This window comes from Pipistrellus hanaki (genome assembly GCF_964339955.1).
Source record: "Pipistrellus hanaki genome assembly, chromosome: 10".
Classification (NCBI taxonomy): domain Eukaryota; kingdom Metazoa; phylum Chordata; class Mammalia; order Chiroptera; family Vespertilionidae; genus Pipistrellus; species Pipistrellus hanaki.
The window spans coordinates 57,647,181-57,669,542 of NC_140512.1; the positions used below are offsets into that span (position 1 = coordinate 57,647,181).

Genomic DNA, 22,362 nt, shown 5'->3' on the forward strand with positions numbered 1-22,362 from the left:
ATGATCCCATACCTAAGTCTGTCTAATTCCTACAAGCATTTTTTTTAAAGACTATCAGAAAACTCTCATATTAAAATTGCTACTTCATACAGAAGCTGAACACACAAGCTTGTCATCAAAAGTCAATGACCAGATGTTTACCAAGCACTTAAAGTAGTGTTGTTAGATGAGACGGGTCTATCCCAGGGCCTGGTAACAGTTTCTAATTTAGATCCATTGTGCTGTATCTGGGAACATTGCTTATTGAGTAGACCTGAGCTGTAATGGAAAAAGCAAGCCAGTTTGAATAGACAGATACCATTTAGAGTATCTGCCTTGATGGAAGCAGGGTTAATATGTCTTAGTATGTCTTTGATTATGGGCAACCTATTAAACCTGAGACTCAGTTTTCTTATTTAAAGAATGGGAATAATAAAACTTGCCTCATAGAGTTATTGCAAGAATTATGTAAGAACATAGCCAACTTGTTTAGTATGGTAATTGCCTCATAACAGATCTCAATTAATGTTTAGTCTCTTCCCCTTAGCTTCTAAAAAGAAGGCTGTTTATGAACATTTGTACACTTGAGCCATTATGTCTAAATGTTTCCTTTATTATATCTCCCTGTTTTCTATCTACATTCTTGATGCTAGTAACATAATCTGGAGAGTAAAAATAAACCACCGAGAACAGAATCCAAAGAGCAGATTTGTTGGAAATAAATTTAAAGTGCATCACAGGCTATGATTTCACATTGGTTCTAAATATATTAAATTTCTATTTATAATTCTTCTCACAAAATGTGTTTTGATATTTAAAGCATGTGATGAAAGTTTAAATACGAAAATATTTTCAATTTTCTTGCATTTCCTTCATTAAAAGTTAAAAGATGAGAATATTTTTAATGTGTTCTCATTTGCAAACAGGACCAATAATTCCAATGGGTCATGCTCCATTTCTCAGGGCAAAACTGGGGCTTGTTGCCAGGACAGACCCTTGGTTGTTAAATCAATCCTTCCAGGGCCGGAATTCCACTTTTGTCTTGGAAAGTTTTTTAGGTCCTGATAGGACTCGCACTAAATCATGAGCTGTAATTTCATTTATATGTAATCTTGAAGGACCTAACAGCTTATATTAGTTAGATTAAAAGAAAAACTTGTCAAACAAATCTACTAATTTTCCATTGTAGAGTATGTTCCTAGTCAACAGCTACAATTTTTAATCTTAGGCGACGATGTGTATGAGTTCTGCTTAATGAATACGGATGTCTTATTGATTGTGGAGGAAGTGATGAAGTGCAGCTACAGGTACCTGATTGATGAGGGCTTTGAAATGAGCACATCGCTCCTCTTGGATCTGCTGTTTCAACACTGTCTGGTACAGTTAGTCCTAGATGTTTTCTTTTTTCTATTATGTAAATTATCTTACCAGTCCATGTGGAGAGAAACAAACCACTAACATGCCTTATCAACTCTACCTTTTATGTACATTTATTTAAACACTAGAGACCTGGTGCACAACATTTGTACACTTGAGGGCATCCCTCAGCCTGGCCTCACCCTCTTGCAGTCTGGGAGCCCTTGGGGGATGTCTGACCGATGGCTTAGGCCTGCTCCCGGGAGTTGGACATCCTTAGCGCTGTTGCATAGTCAGGAGAGGAGAGACTCCCGCCACTGCTGCTGACTCTCCAGCCCTGAGCCCGGCTCAGGCTCCTGCATCGAGCATCTTCCCCCTGATAGTCAGTGCATGTCATAGTGACTAGTTAATTTGCATATTAGGCTTTTGTTATATAGATGGCTTTAGTTTATTTGACAAAAAACTTCCCAGCTGTGCTTTATTCTATCATATAATAGTTTCCTATGGTGGCATTTCATAGAACATTAAAGTAAAAGGGATGGAGGCTTTATGCACAGCCAATTGAAACTATCATTGATATGCCCTTCTTTGGTTGAACACACATTGATATTGACCTAAGATGTATTTGGGTACCAGACCAGGCCTGGTGGGTATTCAAAGGAAGCAGACCCAACCCTTGCCTTTCATGGGGTTGCGGATTGTTGGGAGAGAAAATAATACATAGAAACAAGCTGTACCTCAAGACTGAGAAATGAATCTTCCTTGCTCATCAAACAGTCTGCAGCCTCTGTGTTTACTGATTCCTGGTGAGACTTGGAATGAGCGGATGGCTTGCATCCCTGAAGGTGTCTGATAGAAGCAGAGGCTGATTGAATTAATTGGAAGACAACAAGAGAGGTCATCTTGTCTGGTCCCTGTCCCTTTGAAGGATGACATAGCAACTCTGCCAGACAGATTGCAACCTGCTTTAATCAGCCCCTGGCATTAGACCACGCCTGGGCTGTGACCCCTAAAATTGGGAAGAAAAGTAAAAGACCCAGGCAGTCACCTGGAGGATTCACCACATTGTGCAGAGGCAACAATTGTTTTCCTTTTCCTTCTGGATGGTCCGTAACACACACTGATACCCTACATTTTTCATTGGAAAGGATATGCATCTTATACTGAAGGTATTTCTGATTTTCTCTTGTAAATGTAATTTTATGTTATAAAATCATTTGCTTTTGTATTGTTTGGCATTTTAACCCAAAAAGAAAGGTTCTTTGAATGTTGTTGGTTTCCACTGATACTCCTTTCTAAGTCGGCAGGAGAGAGAACCTTACCATAACTCACACTTTCGTGTTATTCATTTCTTCCCAGACTTCATTTAATTAATTCTTTCAAGGCTTTTCATTCCTCGTGGGCAAACTCACTTAGTGATTCCCTTGAGCTTTACTTAACCTCAGTGGAACTTAATTACCAAGAGAAAGAAAAGGCAGCTGAAAGGAAGGAGGAGGATGTGAAGAGAGGAGTCCTGGGATTAGGGTTCTGGTCCTGACTCTGCCTCTTCCTGAGCTTTCGCCCCTGGAAAAATTACTCAGTGTTTCTTTACCTGAGTTTCTCCATTTGCAAAATAAGATGATTGAATTACGTCTAAGAGTTTCAAAGTTTTTGAGTACACTCTGGATTAATAATTTATTGAATATGGCAACCCAAAACATACATGCTTGGCAACTGAAAAGAAATAATACTGCCTGTTACTGCATATGATGCACATAATTTCTGTTTTCTTAATTTAAAAAAAATAAAGAAATGTGCCCCACCGCATTTGATTTGAAGAACCATTATTACGTTATGTCATGAAGTTTAAAAAACAGCAGATAGGATGCCCTTTAAGGTTGTTTTGGCATAAGCATTCCTATTATATTAAAGACAAGTTCTAGAGTTTCATAATATGTGTTCTCAAACTAATGTTACTTTGTTGTGACACAATGTCAATGAGAAAGCACGGGAGAAGGATGGTGGAACTAGAGAGAGTAGTGGAAAAGAGAAAAGTTTTATTTCCTCTGTGTGTTTTTATGCCAACTGTCATATTTGCTCTTCAGCTTTTTGTTCCGAAGAGAATACCTGAGAGAGTTCCATGCATAACTTGCCAACAGAATGGCTGAAGTCAGCTGCTGAGTGATAGCACAGTCTTGGAAACAATTCCTGTGCCATCTCTTTCTCCAGTTTCTGGGTTGTAATTTACATACTAGGGAGTTTATAAGTAATAATAAACATACAAACCCAACGATGGCACCTAGACATGAACATGCAAATGCCACAAATCAGCAGGACCCCCCTTCCCCCCCCCCCCCCCCCCCCCCCGCATGCCACGAGAGCAGTCAGTTTCCAGGAGGTGCAGGCCTGTGGCATCTCTCTGGCCTGTCCTCTCAGAAGCAAGCACATTCTGTAGATCACCCCTTAGGCAGATATGCAGTTACCTGGTGGGACAGTGTATTCTGGCCTCGACAGTGTCTGCCCAGATCTAGAAGCCAGAAACCTGGAAGTCACTCTTGACAGCACCCTTTGCTTCAGTTCCATCAAACCCTGTTAATTTTACCTCCTAACATGTCTCAAGTGCATCTACATTTCTCCACATGCATTGTCACCTTAGCCCACACCACCATCTGCCCTCATGCAAATTATAAAACGGCCTCCAATCCAGCCTACCCCATAAACATTTTCCTTCTTCCTATCTGATCCTCTGACCCAGGACTCCTTTCCAATGGGAAACCTATTTCCCATGTCAATGGCTTCCCACTGCTCTTAGAAGAAGACAGATTGACTCCAGGTGGCCAGAAAGGTCCCCTAACTTGGGCCTTGCCTGAGCTTGCTGGACTTCAACTTCCCTGGCCTTATTTCAGCCCCTCATATTCTTCTGCCTCTTCTGTCCCTGAGACTTTGTCATTACTGTCACCCAGACTCTGTGCTCTCTCCTCCCTATTTCCTCGCCTCACCCTTTAGATCTTAGTTTTACTCCATGACATTAGGCACTAGCCAAGTGTTAGTTTACCTAATGATAATTATCCCACACAAAAGCTTATTGACTGATGCTAATAAGCATCCCCTCTTGTAATACTCTAGATGCCACTTGCAGGAAGATTCCTGCAATAGGGCTCTGTTGCCCCGCCTGCTTCTCTCCCTTCTGCCCGCACCACCTGCTTCTCCACCGCCCCACTTGCTTGCTTCTCTGCAGCTTTGCTCCCTTCTGCAGCACTTGACTTCTTTCTATGCTGTCTTCAGTCTTTGCTCTGGTCTGGATATGCAAATCAACTGCCATATTGGTTGGGTTAATTTGCATACTTTTCCTGATTGGTTGGTGGGTGTGGCTTGTGGGTGTAGCAAAGGTATGGCCAATTTGTATGTTTCTCTTTTATTAGACAGGATTTTCAACATACTCTTCAGATTGACTTATTTACTTTCATTCATTTAATTTTTATAACAACCCTTTGTGCAAATATTATTATTATTCCCATTTTACAGATAAGGAAAATGAGACATGGGGACTTAAAGGACTTAGTCAAAGTCTTATAACTAGTAAGTGGTGGTGTTGAGATTTGAACCCGGGCAGATTGGCTGTAGAGTAATTGTTCCTAATCATAGAATGTAAATTGCCTTTATCATGTTTATTGAATAAGTATATGCACATGCATGGTTTATATGTTTATTTAATTTATACAGTTGAAAAAGTGTTGCACATTATAGAAGGTTAAGCATTTTATAGTCCTTCAGGACAAATAATGGTGTCCATTTACTCACTATATCATGTGCCAGATGCCCTATATATTACCCTCACTACAATCAAGCAACCTAGATATAAATTCCCATTTTATAAGTCAGAATTGAGATTCTGAGGCAGGGTCTCAAACCTGGATCTGTCTTATCTCAAAGCCATTATTTTCCTGTGTGTGTGTGTGTGTGTGTGTGTGTGTGTGTATGCAGAAAACATAGGGCTTAATCTGCAACTAATTTTAAAAATTGACACATATCTTTAAAAAGTTCCAGTTTTCAGAAGTAGTTTAAATAATTCTATAGTTTATTTGTAATAATCAAAAATTTAAAAAATAAGAGTAATGCTAGAATTTGTATGAACAGGTGGCATAATTTATTATGAAACTGCAATAATTACAAAAAATGTCATGTTGACATTTTTAGAAACAGGTAAACTAGAGCAGAATTTTCAACTATATATCCTATATAATAATGAAGTAATATGCAAATTAACTATCACACCATCACAAAGATGGATTCACCAACAGTGGAGGCAGGGTTCCCATAACACAAGATGGCTGTGTCCACAGTAGAAGCGGGGTTCCCATAAGGAGTGATCAGCAGAGACCTGAGGCTGTGTGAAGCCAGGTGGGGTGGGAGACCTGAGGCTGTGCCCCCCACCCAGCAGGGCTGGATGGGGGATCTCAAGGCATGTCCCCCATCCTGGAATCAGGCCAGGTGGGGGGGATCTGAGGCTGCACCCTCTGCCCAGTGGGGCTTGACAGGAAAACTGAGGCTTCACCCTGCCACCAGATGACAGGCAGGGGGACCTGAGGCTCCCACCCAATGCTAGGTCAGGAGACCTGAGGCTGAGCCCCCCACCTGGCGGGGCTTGAAGGGGCTGGGGCTGGTTGGGATTAGTTTTGCCCAATGGGGATGGGGCCTGCCAGATCTGGGTCTCATGAGATTTCAAGGCACAGGAGGGTAGGCAGGGACTTGACTCTGGGTCCCATGACACACCCCAGATTCTGACAGGAGGAAGGTTTTCATATACATTTTACTAATTTTCTTTCATCTCTGACCCTTCTATTATAGAGAAAGGGCAAATAGCAATATTAAAATATTTCCTCTAATTAATTCCCTTTTAATGTTCATGAATTTCGTGCACCAGGCCACTAGTAAGACTATATGAGTTTGATATGTTAAAAGAGACTTTATATAAATTAATTGAAAGAAAAATATTTATTCAATTAATAATCTGGAAGAATTGTTTATTGTTTGGAAAAATGTTAGATTCTTACCTTGCACCAAATATCACATTGAGTTTCAGAGAAGAATTAAGTACAAAAATCAGAATCCATTAATTGAACTACAGTTCCAGCACAAGAAACCAGGCTTTCATAAAATATAGGGGAATTTTCATTATAGGAAAGTGAATATAGCATATTTAAAAAAAAAAAAACATACACAGAATCATCTTAATAATAATAATAATAATGACAGAAAGAGTTATGCTATAAGGCAATAGAACAGGAGGCAAATGGTGGGTAACATGGTCGGCTAATAAATATTCTTTATATTTTTCTTTATCCCCCCCCCCAAAAAAAAAAAACATTTCCAAGAAAATTATATCTGTAATTAGAAAACAATAAAAATATATTTTTAAAAGGAAAATCCTAAGCCATGTCATAGTTATTGTTACTAGAGAGAATCATGCCTCTGCTTTCTGCATTGCCAGTGGGATTGGGGTCCTTGGATTATGCCAAGAAAAGGAGTTTTCTGAGACTCTCAGGGGAATATGTGATATGGCAGAAAGTTTTATTACTGTAGTTTTATCCCTGGGTTTCCACAGTTCTATTTCCTTAGGCCAGTCTAGTCGATGTGTAGCTAAAATCAGAGCCAATGTCCAGAGTTCTCATTTCATGTTGCAGCCACATCCAGTCCAGCATCAAGCTAGCTGCAACCCATTCATCTATTGTGCGTGGAGGTTAGCAAGGCCGTGGGCTATTTGGGAAAATGCCAGGAATCCATGTATGACCCATGAGTCAAGCATGCCGAAAGGAATCAAGAGAGTGAATTTCTTTGTTCAGGGGATTATCTACCCCAGATTTCCATGTCCTTGCAGTGGCCATGCCCGTTCTGGCCAAACCTCTCTGTCACCAGGTGTGACTGACAGGCAAACACCTTCCCTATGGCATCCCCACTTTTCAGGGGCATGTGTCTCCTATTCCCCTCGCTGGATTCCTCCTCTGGGGAACAGGCCTTGAATGTTTGGCCTTCTCTTTGCTCCTTTCCTGTTATTAATAACTAGTTAATTACAATGCTATCATGATTGTAATAACTAGAAAATGGAATGGGATGGGATGGGGGCATTGGAAGTCTTATGGACTGAAGTGGCAATTATTATATGAAGCACAATATTTTTTCTTTTTTATGGGGGAGCTTGAATTTTCTATTTATACACTACTGTGAATCAACATTGTCCCTAATATACATGATCTAAGATAATTATGGGGGGAAAAATGCAACCATTTGAATTTAATCAAGCCCTTTTTTTGTTTGTTTGTTTTTGTTTGTTTAGGGACATAGCTATGAAATAATGTCCTTTCCATATATATATGGAAATTATATATATTGTATATATATATAATATATATTTAATATATTTTGATTTCAGAGAGAAAGGGAGAGGGAAAGAGAGATAGAAACATCAATGATGAGAGAGAATCACTAATTGGCTGCCTCCTGGGGGTCGAGCCTACAACCTGGGCACTTGGGTAGAGCATGGGACCTTCAGTTCGCAGGCCCATGCTCCATCCACTGAGCCAAACCAGCTAGGGCATAACTTCCTTTTCTGAATGTTTTTTAAACTGGTTATTTTGCTTAAGAATACATTCTTATACTATGCCTCTCACCTTTGGATTTTCAGTGTTTTATAAACCTTAGGGCATTGCCTGCAAAATTTAACACCTGGAGGGGACACTTGGCACCTGCCTGAAGCATTTTCCATTTCCTGCCAGGCAAAAAGGAGAGGCATTACTGTGGGCTGAGGTAGCACTCTTCAGTGCTTGATTTACAAGTGTCTCCTGATGTGTTCTCAGGCAGCTAAGAGCCTTCAGTTCTTGGGATTACAGTAAAATTACAGAAGAAAATGTCCAGAAGGTGATTTTCAACAGAGGACCCTCATCTTCTCATTTTCCCTGCCCTTTGTAAATAGATAAGGCTGAGGCCGAAATTAGTCCATTAGTTCAATACATCTGTTTACACACATCCTTGACAAAACCTGTAGAATCCACAAAGCAGAACCTTAGATATGAAGAGCTCTCTTTTTTACTTGATGATATTTGCCTAGAGAATTTTTATAGATTTATGAACACACACACACACACACACACACACACACACACACTCTACCTTCGAAACCTAAAATACTCTATTAATTTTTAATTTTTATAAATATAAATTTTAAGCCTTATTAACTTTGGCTTATATCCATAAATATCTAATTATCAGTATGAGTCAGTATTTCTGTAAAATATTATTTTATTTCCACTTCCACTACTCTTTATAAACACACACACACACACACACACACACACACACACACACAGAATCTGCATTCACTACTTAATTTAGGAGACAAGTCAATCATGTCTAGTGGCTGAAAATTAAACAGGAGTTCAAAGAAGTAAAAATTAAACCTGAGATGGAAGAATTAATTAAATAGAATTTCACAGAGGAGGGAGAGAGTATTGGTAGAGGTTTTGTGTCAGACCTGACAATAATTTACTGCCACAAATGTATGATCTTCGGTAAATTCTACTTTTTGAATCTTAGTTGCTATTGTTTTTTAAAATATATTTTTATTGATATCAGAGAGGAAGGGAGAGGTAGAGAGAGATAGAAAGATCAATAATGAGAGAATCACTGATAGACTATCCCCTGTACGCCCCATACTGGGATTGATACCACAACCTCGGCAAGTGCCCTTGACCAGAATCCAACCCATGACCCTTGTCCACAGGCCAATGCTCTATCCACGGAACCAAACAGGTCAGGGCATGCCTTAGTTGCTTTATATGTAAAAACAATGGAGCAATAATAGTGTAGGAGTAAAGAGATTCTATTTGTGAAGTGCCTTACCCAATGTAATTATTTGTGTCCTCCGTTCCTTTTATTTCTCATTCTCGCATGTGAGTCACAGAAAATCCCTTTTCTTGTGACATTGCAAGAACCCCACTTTCCCCTGGCTTCCCACTGGTAACAAAAAGATCCTAATTGATCATCTTGTTGAATCCTCTAATTCCTTCTGAGAGGTAAGCAGTTGCCAAAACATTATGAACTGACCAAAGACACAGAGTCAGTTGCTTGTAGCCTGAGAACCAGAACACAGAGTTTTTACTTCTCAGGCCATGGGTCTTACAGCAGGGTGGGTAACATTATTGCCATGTTATAAATAATTAACCAGCCATATTACTATGGCATGATTACTCTAAATATTTGTACTTTTTATTATTTAAATAAAATTCAACAAATTTATATAAAGTCTATTCTATAGGTGAGGAGGTAATAAATACTACAGAATATTATAATCAGTCATTTTAACAGGAGTGGATGCAGTTGGGAGCTGTCATAAACTAAACCTTCTTATTGACCTGATTTTTCAAATTTTGTTAATGGTGTCAATATCCTACTACCTAGTCTCAGGAGTCCTTACTCCCTATATTTGTTAATTATCTCTAACCCTTCCTCTCAGGTTTAGTCAGGTGTCCAAATACTGTCAATTTGACTTCTGAAATGCATTTCCTCCCATTTTTCTTTTCCACTGTTTCAGCCTGTTTCTTCCCTTTATTCTACCACCCAGTTTGCATCTCTACAGTTCACCTATGTTTCTTTCAACTTACTTTTCACTTTATTTCCCAGAAATAATTTTAAATACCAGTCTTGGCTTTTCCAACTGAACAATATTCAGTATTCAAACCTGGCATTTATAATGCTCCTTATTCTGATCCGGACTTGCCAATTTGAAAATAAATCATTAAATATCACTGCTCCACCCCAACGTGGAGGCTGAAGAGGCATCTGAAAAGAGGAATGAAGAACCTTACAGAGTTAGGAGACAAGTTATGATATGAAAGTAAAGATATTTACTTTCCCAATTTCTTTGGCATTACAGAGTTACATCTACGTGAAGTCCTGTGGTTTGGGGATCTCATGTGTTCAAGGACCTGAATGTGGAGCAGAGGGAAGAGGGGACCAGCAGCTCCAACCAGAGCAATGGGGACCCCATTAAGAAGGTCCCTTTGGAAAACACTCCCAATTGAAGGCCAGGGTTCATTCAGGATAGTGTTCAAGGCTTAGGAGCTGTGCAGCTGGCACCTGACCCCAGGGCCACCTCACCAGTCAGTCCTCTTTCTCCTGTGGCAGCTGCCTCATCAGTCAGTTTGCCTTTCTGCCTTACCACAGGGCCCGTGTTTTTATCCCTCTGCACTTTGGGAGGTGTGCACATTTCACAAGGGTATCCTAGTGCTTAGGAGATATTCCTGTATAATTGCACATCTTTCCCATCCTCCCCCGTGTGTCTTTGGAAACCAAATCAGTTTAAATTCCGTAAAAGATGATGTTATGTTTGCTAACGTGATGGCGATTACTTTTGAGTGTGCAGTGCCGTTCTTGGCATGTTTCTCACTGATTTCAAATAACATACATGTTATATTAGGAACAATTCTGTTCCCATGTGCATGAATGTATTTCTTCATAGCAGCTCACAAATTCTCTTCTTCCCTCTTATCATTCTTTGCACAGCAACTGCAAGGAAATGATTTAATTATTTAAAGCAGGAGCTGCATACTTAAAAAGTCAGGGAGGAACTAAATAAAGGAATACTTTTAAGACACAAATTTACTAGGGGAGTGAGGGGTTATTTCTACTACATGCTAAAACTATATTAAAAATTCAACCAATTGGATGTTTGCTCTCCCAGGAATAAAAAGACTGATATGACTTTAATTCCCTCCCCTCCACTGATTTGACCAGCTGTTTAGTAGACCACCGCTATATTAACATTAGAAGCTTTATTTCTAATTTATTTTTAATTTCAGGAGAGGAAAATGTCCCTAACTTATAAAATTAAACCATATCCTGAGAAATTATTAGAAAGCAAGTTCAGCAACTATACGGCAGTCAAATAATTTAAAATTTGTGTCAGGCTTATTAAGGAACTCACATTGTGATGTATACAGCACTTTGCGAACATGAGCAAATTTGCCTTTTTAGGAAGAGGAAGCAAAAACCAAGAAGATACGCAGGATGTGCGAAAGGTCTTCGCTAAGGTACATGTGCCCATTGCTTGACCAGTAAGAGTGTTCTGTGTGTCCAGGAACATGAGATACTCTTAGGAGTTTTAGATTTTCATAATGAACACATTCTCTTGCAATCAAATTTATGTGTCTGACTTCATCTACCTCCACACAAACACTTTGCTCCATGCAATTAATTTTAAGCCATACCCTAAAAATACATTGCAACTTTTACAATCAGTATTTTAAAAGGATGGCTGCCATACAGCCTTTGACAATATTTAGCACTTTATAGCAATACATTAACGCTAACTTTAGAAACTATAGCATAATGAAATTTCACAGCCAATTAAGTTGATGAGTCACTGTCAGCTTCCTAAGTTCCTCATTTAGATGAAAGAGGCAAATGGATGTAGAAAGTGAGGCGCAAACTAGTTGCTATAAAATTTTAAGTATCATCACAAGATCGAAATGTGAAGGGAGAGAAATATACATGTCTAAAGGGCCTGAAAAAAAAATCAAATAATTTCTTTTTAAATTTAGAAATAATATAGTGCCCAGTCTTTAATTTGTCACCAGGTGCTTACATTGACTTAGAAAAAAGAATTGTGTCCATCGACTCATGTGACAATAGTCACTGAACAGCCTTCCCCTCCCATTTTTTTCCTTAAAGTTCTTATAAGAAATATTTGTCCCAAAGTTGTACCAGCTTGTTATTTTTGTTCAAAGAAAATCAAGAGATTGTTCCTTGCTGAATTCTCCTCAAATGACATCAAAGAATTATGGTTGAGCATCTTAACTCTAAATCATTTCTGCTCTAGAGAGGTTAGAAAGGACTTATAGTATTTTTTCCCCTCAAACAGAATTTGGATCTGAGCAAAACCTTTTGTGCCCCATCAACTTTAAGGTTTGTTGAGGACTTCCCTGGCCGGTTTGGCTCAGTGGATAGAATGGAGGCCCATGGACTGAAGGGTTCTAGGTTCCAATAAGGTCAAGGGAAATCACCTTGGTTACAGGCTCCAACCCTAGCCCTGGCCTTGGGTGCATGTGGGAGGGTTGGGGCGCATACGGGAGGCAGACAATTTATGTATCTCTCTCACATCGCTGTTTGGATGTTTGTCTCTCCCCTTCTCTCTCTAAAAAACAAAACAAAACAAAACAAAACAACAACAACAACAACAAAAAAAAAAAAACAACAATGGAAAAACCTCTTCCAGTGAGGATTAACAACAAAAACAACAACAAAAAGTTTGTTGAGGATGAAAGTTCAAATTTGCTCTGACATACTCTAAAAGCAATGTCATGAGCAGAGGGCTAAATCTAATTTTTTAAATATGTGATTATGTCCAATGCTATTTTAAATCAAAAATGTATATTCAATTTTTACTGCTCTATATGATTCTTGGTTCTGAAACTCCTGCATGTCATATGAGTGATACATAGCATGAGCCCCAGAAGAGAGAAAACACCCCTCCCCCTCTCCTCTCCGCATGCCCGGCCCCACCCCCTACCTTTCTCTGGTACATCACCAGCGCCTGGCTGAGGCTGGGGTTCAGTGCTTGCCAGACCCTGGTAGGAGTAGGAGTAGAAGGCAAAGTAGAGGTTCTCCTGCTCCCTACATTTTCAAGGTCGCTTCACTGATAACAGTCTCACTATGAGATATTTACTTTCCCAATTTCTTTGGCATTTCCACCAATGCCATCCCTTGCCTGGGGCCTGTCACCAGCAGCTTCCTGACCTCCACCACCCCCCATTTGTTCGCATGCCCGCCTTGCCACAATCACCCCACCTTTTCCACAACAGCGGTCATCTGGGACTTCACCTGGTGGGTAGCCTTCTTCACAGTGATGGTGTACCACCACTCCAAGTAGTTATTTGAGTCTTATCTCAGCAAATGCCCTGGTCATTTGCCTTGTTGGTCTATTCAGGAGTGTCCAGGGTTTGGTCCTGTATCCTGAGAAACTCTTACAGTCCTGGACTAACCAGATTGATCGGTTACCAGATAAGATTTTTAAATAAATAATTGAATTGTTTTGGCTTCTGTGACCATTCTTCAAAATGCATTTATGAATTCTCTATTTTGTAGTTAAAACTGCAAAACCAGAATGTCAACTGATGACATTCTGGACATAAGTAGTTCGGTCCTTGAACCCAGAAGACACAGAGATAGGGAGAAGACAATGTCCCCATCATGCATGGATCTTAGCTTAGATCATGAAGCTCAGGCAGGTTGAAGATGTTCACTGTTTGCTCTGCCCCCCTCTCTTTGTGCTCCCCAAACTAAAACCCTCAGTAAAAAGTTTTAGGGAGATAATTATGTACATTCTCTACAATGAAAGCCTGGGTTTAAATTTACTGAGTTTGACATGGAGGAAGACTACATAAAGATAAGGTAGGTGATTGGAAATGTGGGCTAGACGTTAGGTGACAAGAAAGTCCTAGAAAACTAATTTCCAGAAATCTAGGTGTAAAGATAAGTTAAATTGACTTGGACCATGTAACTAACATTTTACATAACTATTTATATTTCTAAACCATAAAAATAATAATAAGTAAAGGATTTGAGAATGAATGGATTCTGAGATTGAAGAGGGGGAGAGGACTCAATCTTGAGGAATGGAAAGTTGAGATATAAAAAATACATATTCTCAAAGTCATGTGAGAAAAGGAGGAGCAGAATTCAGCATCATGACACTACAGGAAATAGAGCATCAACCAATAGCATTTATAGGATCTGTGTAGCAAGGGATTGAGACCGGAGGAAAATGTTCAATGATTGTATGAATAAAAATCAATGAAAGGACTACTACCTTTGTGTAGAAGAAAGCCACTGGTTCTATCAGAGTGCAAAAAACATGTTATCAGAGTATAAAACAACCATTTCAATTCAACTCTCTAAACTGAGAGGATAAATGAATTAGTGAAGAAAAGAAGTATTTGTTGAATTTAAAGACTATTTATTAAAGATTACTAACTGGCATCCATGGGAAGGTTTAAAGTGCTTGCTTTCAGTCTCTCGAAGTGTTGCAGGATGAGCAAAGTTAGGGAGGGGGTGTGGAAGTAAGAGGAGATCCCCTTGTGACCTTTGGAGAATTCTCAGTGTTCTTTCTATAATCTTCTTCTCCTGTGCCCAATATCCCTGTCATCTATATTTTTCTGGGGATTGAGAGAATTTTGAACTTCGAGTCTAAGACCTGGGAATGGTTCCCATATCTGCTCTATGTGTCCATCATAAATTTCACCTCCACGTGTCTCAGTTTCTTGGTCTTCAAAATGAGAATATTGGATTCTAGCTCATAATGCATCATTTAATTTTAACATTGGATTTATTTTCCATTTTTAATTCTATCCTTATATTACATATTAAATGATAATCCACAATTGTCAATTCTTAGCCTACTTATGCCTAAATATAGGAGCAATTATTCTGAATGATATTCATTTTGAGAACTCTACATCTTTTTAATAGAGAATTAAACTAGACAATTTATGAGGATCTAATGTACATCATAATGACTAAAGTTATTGCGGTATTGTATACTAGAAGTTTACTAAGAGATTAGATCTTAACAGTTCTTGCCACAAGAAAAGGAAACTATTGAGGTAATAAATATGTTAATTAACCTTACTGAGGTAATTATTTCACATTACATACATATATCTAAGCATTTGTATACCTTACACTTACACCATCTTATATGTCAATTATATCTCAATAATGTTTTTTTTTAAAAGAAAATGAGATCAAGAAGAAAATAAATTGAATGATTCTTCTAAAGATAAGCAGGAAACATTTTATTTAATATTTATAAACAGGGCTCCCTAATCAACCTCATTCAAAACAAGAACAGACCTGGTTGGAGCGAGACCTGACTTTGGGCCACTAATTAAATGATGCCTCTGGAGCTGGGATCGATGTAAAGAACAAGCCTGTACATTTTACTTAAAGATTAATTCACCACCAAAATAACCTAAAACTCCCAGAACACACAATAGGATATGACTCAATAAAGTGGAAATAAAAAATAATGATACTATAGATCTTTTATTTTCTTTATATGTTTTTGTTGCTAATGAACAGAAACTATTCTATTCTTTCCAAATAAAAAATTCAATACCCAGTTAAAAAACTTTACTCAGGATAATCAGAAATAAGATCAAATAGTTGTGTCTCATGGAGTGTGCCTCAAATGATGGAAGTTTTGACCTTATTGCCTTATTTCCCCGAAATCTAACAGTGCCCATTGATGGTTTTCCTTTTCCTCGTGCAGGGCTGGAACGAATTGCACGGGATTCCTCTTACGAGCAGGAAGGAAAGGTGCAGTTTGTCATCGATGCGGTGTACTCCATGGCTTATGCCCTGCACAACATGCACAGAGACCTCTGCCCGGGATACATCGGCCTTTGCCCACGCATGAGCACCATCGATGGGAAAGAGCTACTTGGTTATATTCGGGCCGTAAATTTTAACGGTAAGTTACAACTTTTGGGTGGTCTCTCTTTGAGAAGAACAGGGTGTGTTTTTCTCTTTATATTTAGAAGCTACTCAAGCACAATGGAAAGCAAAGATATAGAAGTTCCCCTTTTAATCAAGTCTGAAATCTTACACCTGCTTTTAAATCCCAAACAGGTTTTTTGTTTGCTTGTTTGTTTGTTTATTTGTTTTGGGGGATTTTTTTATTTGTTACCATGAATCTGCTCCTGGAAGAAGCAGAAGTTAAAAATAAGCCTCTATCAATAAAAATATTCTACCTAAACATCGCGATTTCTGAACTAACTTAGGTTCATTTGGAATGGTTGACAACAGATTAGATTTTTTTTTTTTAATGCTTTGTTTATGTTGTTATTAGAGAAGGCATTGTGGGCATTTTATTTTGAAACCGATTTTAAGCTTTTAGACAGCACGTTGACTTGAGGACAGTGAGTGGTGTGGAGTTGCTGCATATTTACATTTTAAGAGTGCTGTGTTAAGCTTCTGTGTCTCCTTTTTCCTTATATTTCTTTCAATGATTTGGCCAATTTGAAGCAATGAGCCGCAATGTGTAAGATAGAGCTACATACAAGGCAGTGTAGATGGAATTTGCCTCCTGCAGAAATGCTTCTGTGAGCGTCCTAAGACACTGATACAGAATAGGCTGGATCCACAGTGTTTGGCTGGGAATAGCCCAACAGCCTGTCTGAAGTGATAGAATTATGGAATGCCATTCTTTTCTGAAAGCTGTAACGGTGGCTGCCCATGACTTTGTCAATTATTTTCAAATGAAATGATAGAATGCTCCGAGCTGTCTAATTCTTTGTGTTTGGCTGTAATCCACACAGCGGACATGCCTCTGAGCAGCGCACAGCACTGCACTGTCCATCATAATACACTCCAGTGACCTCAGCTGCCAGCCTCTCTCAAAGCAGCGCAAGGTCATCTGCAATTTAGAATTTGAGTGGAAACTTCTTTTGCTTTGTTCACGCGACAGGAGGCAAAATTTGGTTTATGTTCAATGCAGAGTATTCTCCTTTTCAGCAGAATTTTCCCTGAAGCATTACCTATCATTGTTTCAGTATGAAGGGGAATTTGAAAATAATTTTCTTGCACTTATCAAGTTGAGCAAAAGAAGGAGTGTTACAATATAAGGTTATTTATCCTAATGTGAGATTGGGGAATATTTCATTTATCCAAATTGTTAGGAGGTGGGGAGAAGAATGCACATGATTCTATTTTCTCAAGAACTGAAGCTCACCTATAGAAAATAAGGAAATCTTTCAAAGAAACACTGGATTAAAGCATTTTAAAGACGAATTACCGATTTCTTTTTTATCTTAACTGTAGTTTAAAAACCAACCCTTCCTTGATGACTTCAATTATTATACCACACTCTAATATAATGATGCCATTAAATGCTATTAAACATGTCTTAATGTCTAACAATTGTTAAGACAATTTGCCTCTAGACTCCAATGATTTTTGAGTTCTTCTGTCCACTTTTTGTAGTTTTTGCCCTTCTACATGATCAAACCGATGTTGCTGTGAATTTTTTTAGAGCTGTTCTCTTCCGTAATTTGCTTCTTTCAATCCATTATAGACAGAGAAGCACACATAAAATTTCATTAATTTAGACAAGAGGTATTTATTGAACACATAGAATGAGTTAAGCTTTGTGATGGGTCCTAAAAATACATTACTGGTTTAACCAGTCAAAGCAGACATAAGGTTTAAGGTTTCTCAGGGAACTGAGATATAAGGTATAATTATATAATCTACAATGAATGCTGCGTGGAGATGTGTGCTGGACTGGGAATTCGTAAGAGGGTAAACTTCCCTACTTTCAGGAGTTAGGGACAGGTGCAATCTGAAGGAGATGAGTGCCAGAGATAAGGGTAAAACAGAAGACAGGGCCAGATGCATCATGGGAAGTTATGTAAGTCATTCTCAAGATTTGTTTTTCATCTTGAGGGCATCAGAAACTCATTGAAGCATAATAGAACTATGTCTGATACAAGAGTAAGTATACTTCAAATGAGGATCATGTAGCATATATGGATTTTAGTGTATGACCTAAAAAGGTATCTCTTTGAGCTCCATGGAGATTTATTTTGATAGGGCCTGGAAACTTGGCTGTATTTCAGTAGTTGATGATACAGGGTAAGAGACCTGAGCATAAGCAAACTATTGTGAAATATACAATTCTCTTGACTTTCAGTAATTTTTAGGATGATCATCAATTTTTAAATTTACTTATTGACATATTGTCCATTATCATTAATATCTTGCCTGCCTATGACAAAAGGACACATAAAGCAGGTCAAATAGAAGTACACCATCAAAAGCACTGAAGGAAGAAACAAATATGGTAGCTAGCATGAAGAACCCCATTGAGTTCTGAGATTCTAAAGCAGCCAAAAGGTAAATGGATATTTAAAAGTAAAAGGATATTTAAAGGAATATCAAATATCATTATATGATAGGAGAAAGCTTAACTGTTTTTCAGGAGAGAATGAATTTTCTTGGGAATTATTCCTGAAAGAAATGAACGTATCATCTGGGACTTTGACAGCCCCATAAGCAATGCTACTTAACAAACTTTTAAGAAGCCTTCTCCTTAACTGTTTTGCACATGTACCCACAATCAAAGCCAAGACTGTGGTGCATGAAACACTGACGTATGTTCCTTTAAAAGAGTTTTCAAAGAGAGGGAGATAATCTTACTTGATCTAGATTTACAACTCTTTTGAGCTCTGATGATATAAGGATTAACGTACTCTATTAAGAATAAATAAACAGCATTTTTCATATACTCTGCCTTTCAAACTCTATCTTGAAAAGAATCCTACTCAGACATCTAGCTCTTCAGGCGGTTAAAATAAGAGCTGCTGGGTTAAAGGGTGGCCGTGGTCTTGGACACTCTGCTTCCCCTCATGTTACTTGCTGATCCTAGAAGTGCCTTGGAAGGCTGAAACCGGTTTAGCTCAGTGGATAGAGTGTCGGTCTGCAGACTGAAAGGTCCCAGGTTCGATTCCGGTCAAGGGCATGTACATTGGTTGTGGACACATCTCCAGTAGGGGATGTGCAGGAGGCAGCTGGTCAATGCTTCTCTCATTGATGTTTCTGGCTCTCTATCCCTTTCCCTTCCTCTCTGTGAAAAATCAATAAAATATATTTTTTTTTAAAAGAAGAAGAAGAAGTGCCTTGGAAGGTCCCAGTAGCTATCTGGGGCACACATCAAATCCACAGATTTAAGTATTCTTGCTCTCACAGGGCTTTCACAGATACTGAAAGTAGACATCGGGAATTTGTGTTCTCTGTTGGGAACCTAGCAAATTAATTAGTTCGTTCATTGCATACCAGGTGAGCAGGTTGTGTTAGTGAAGATCAGTGTTCTCACTTAGTGAGAAAGCCCCCCCACTTCCCACAGATTGGAATGTGAGGGGGTCCTTGGCCAAAGCAGTGTTCTTAGGACCAGTTTTGAATCTCCTGAAGAGCGGAGACTGTGCTTGACAAAATCTTGAGCTATTTCCTATACAGGACAACAGCAATGTGTGGTATACTAGAAGTTTCTTAGCCTATTACCAGTTGTCCATGGATGAGATTGGTAACACAAATACCAATTTGGTACGGGGTAGTCTTCTGGATTTCCTGCCAGGACCAGTGAGTGACAAAATGCAGTCTCAGGCCAAAACCGGTTTGGCTCAGTGGATAGAGCGTCGACCTGTGGACTGAAAGGTCCTGGGTTCGATTCCGGTCAAGGACATGTACCTTGGTTGCGGGCACATCCCCAGTGGGGGTGTGCAGGAGGCAGCTGATCGATGATTCTCCCTCATCGATGTTTCTAATTCTCTGTCTCTCTCTTTCTTCCTCTCTGTGAAAAATTAATAAAATATATTAAAAAAAATGCAGTCTCAGTATTTAAAAAATGGGCCCATTGGAATTGTTTAGTAATGCCCAGTTTCAATATCGGATGTGTAATTTTTATGCAGAGAAAAATTGTTGGTAAGCTGTTTTTGTTGTTTTTTCCTAACATTCATGAGAGATATCTGAACAAATTGCTTTCTGTGGCCCTTTTCCGTTTGAGACAGTAAAGCCATGGTGTGAAAGGAGAATAAAGAGCATCTTCCACATAAACTGCTTTTCAAACTCTATCTTCAAAAGAATCCTGCTCAGACATCTAACTCTTCAGGCAGTTAAAGTAAGAGCTTCTAGGTTGAAGGTGTGCCTTCACCTTCTCTGTAACAGCAGGTGAGGCAGCCAGAGCAGCTGGGCACTGCACAGGCGGCTGCCATAAAATTAAAGAGACTGTTTAAGGCTCAGTCTTGCTGAGATTGTAGCCTTGTGTGGACATGCCTACTTAAGCAATGGTTTAAAGATACTTGCTATCAAGGGTCATGCTTCTTTCAGCTTATTGTTTAATTGACAATGTAACCATCATATCAGAATTTAGAAAGATGAATGATCAGTGTTTCAGGCCAGAAATACTCTCTGACAGAACTAGTTAAAAGGTAAAACAGTCAAGTGATTAAACTACAGTGCACTGTTTGTCATCATAGACGTAAACAATAATGGTGCACTGATTAAATTTGATCACTCAAGCTGATATTGTTTCATCGGTAGAAGAATGTACCTGAAGCATAAGTGCATTCTGAATCAGAGGGTATCAGCATTATTCATGTGTTTCTTAAAACTTTTCTCAACCTCCCCTCTTTACCCAGGGAGACAGAGAGAAGCAAAGGCCTGCCTTTTAGGATTAGTTTTATTGCTACCATTGGAACAAAATGCTATTTCTATAGATTTTTTTTAAACCCAAAGATTTATCAAAAGAAAAACATAAAATGAAGAAGAGGAGTTTAGATCTTTCAGGAACGTAAGCAGCAATGTTAGTTTCTTACTCTGGTCTGGTCTATGGGCAATAAAATATTTACACTGTACATCTTGTATGAAATCAAAGATTTTTCTGTTGCCATGAGACCTTTATTTATCATAAAAAAGTAGTGTTGGATAGGATTCCAGAGATCTCTCCCCACTCCTTCGCTCTGTAGTTGAGCTTACATTCCAGGCAGGGCAGGAGGCAGGGTGGCATACTAATCAGGAACGTTTGATTGCCGGTGACAGAAACCAACTTAAGCTTGCTTAAGCTAAGAGGAAGAATTTATGAGGGTGGGTCAAGAAACCCATGGCAGAATATAAAAGGGTCTAAAAAAGAACTGGCTATAAAAACTAAAAACCTGTCAGAAGTCCAAAGCTCTTTGTGTCTGACTGTTTTTGTTTGGTTTTCTTTATATTGTTTTTTCCTTACTTCTAGATCTACAGGGAAGGCAGCAACAGGCCAGCTACAGTTCTTAGATGGTGTTTGGTCAGGACACCTGCTAAGCTTAACATACACACACACACACACACACACACACACACACACACACACACTCACACACTCACACACACTCACACACACACACACACACACACACTCACTCACACACAAACACACACACACTTAAGTCCTAATTCCAATTTCTTGGAAACTTGAATCTCATTAGCCAAACTTTGGTTGGGTGTGAGACCTCATCCAAAGTATCAGTAGCGAGGAGCAAGTAGTACAAACTTAGCCATCATGGGGCACTCCTTGTGGATGACAGGGACATTTTAAAAGTTTCTACAAGTAGCTGAAACTGATTTGGCTCAGTGGATAGAGCGTTGGCCTGCAGACTGAAAGGTCCCAGGTTTGATTCCGGTCAAGGGCATGTACCTTGGTTGCGGGCACATCCCCAGTAAGGGGTGTGCAGGAGACAGCTGGTCGATGTTTCTCTCTCATTGATGTTTCTAACTCTCTATCCCTCTCTCTTCCTCTCTGTAAAAAATCAATAAAATATATTTTTTAAAAAGTTTCTACAAGTGACTTATGGGAAGAGTTTTAAAAAAATTTAAATTGATTTTGAGAGAGAGAAGAAGGAAGATAGAGAAATAGAAACATCATCCATAAGCGAGAAACATCATTGATCATCTGCCTCCTGCATGCCCCCTATTGGGCATCCAGCCTGCAACCCAGGTATGTGGCTGACCCTGAATAGAACTGTGACCTCTTGGTTGATAGGTCAATGCTCAACCACTGAGACACACGGGCCTGGCCATGGGAAAGGAAGTAGAGAGGTAAAAACTTGGGAGGGGATAATAGTGTGGTCTCTGAATCTCATTGCTTTGTTGCATGGGTGAGCCTTTCGCTAGGCCAGAGGAGACAGTTAAGAATCACACAGAATTTTTGAGAATCTAAGAAAGGGATCAACTTGGGGATTACTCAATGCAAGCCTTCATGTTGTGATTGGATTCTCTAACCTTAGTAGTGAGGTAGTGAATGCTCTAATCATCCCAGTGCTCAGTGTTCCAAGGAAAATAGAAACTTGCCTGACCACAGAGACTGGTATAGAGATGGAATTTAACAGCATCTTCTTTTCTTTAGAAACTTTATTTATTTCAGAGACTTAATATTGTCTGATTTGGAATTTTTTTTTTTTTGCATAA

General features: G+C 39.0%; 1 protein-coding gene across 4 annotated transcripts in view; it reads left to right on the forward strand.

The window, feature by feature from the left end:
• GRM8 (glutamate metabotropic receptor 8) overlaps positions 1-22,362 on the forward strand; it is a 717,908-nt gene that overhangs the window by 456,134 nt on the left and 239,412 nt on the right. For all 4 annotated transcript variants that reach the window (XM_084897670.1, XM_084897672.1, XM_084897669.1 and 1 more), the window contains exon 7: positions 15,638-15,838. In XM_084897670.1, coding sequence (XP_084753796.1) covers positions 15,638-15,838 — 201 coding nt within the window. The remainder of the gene's footprint in view (positions 1-15,637; positions 15,839-22,362) is intronic.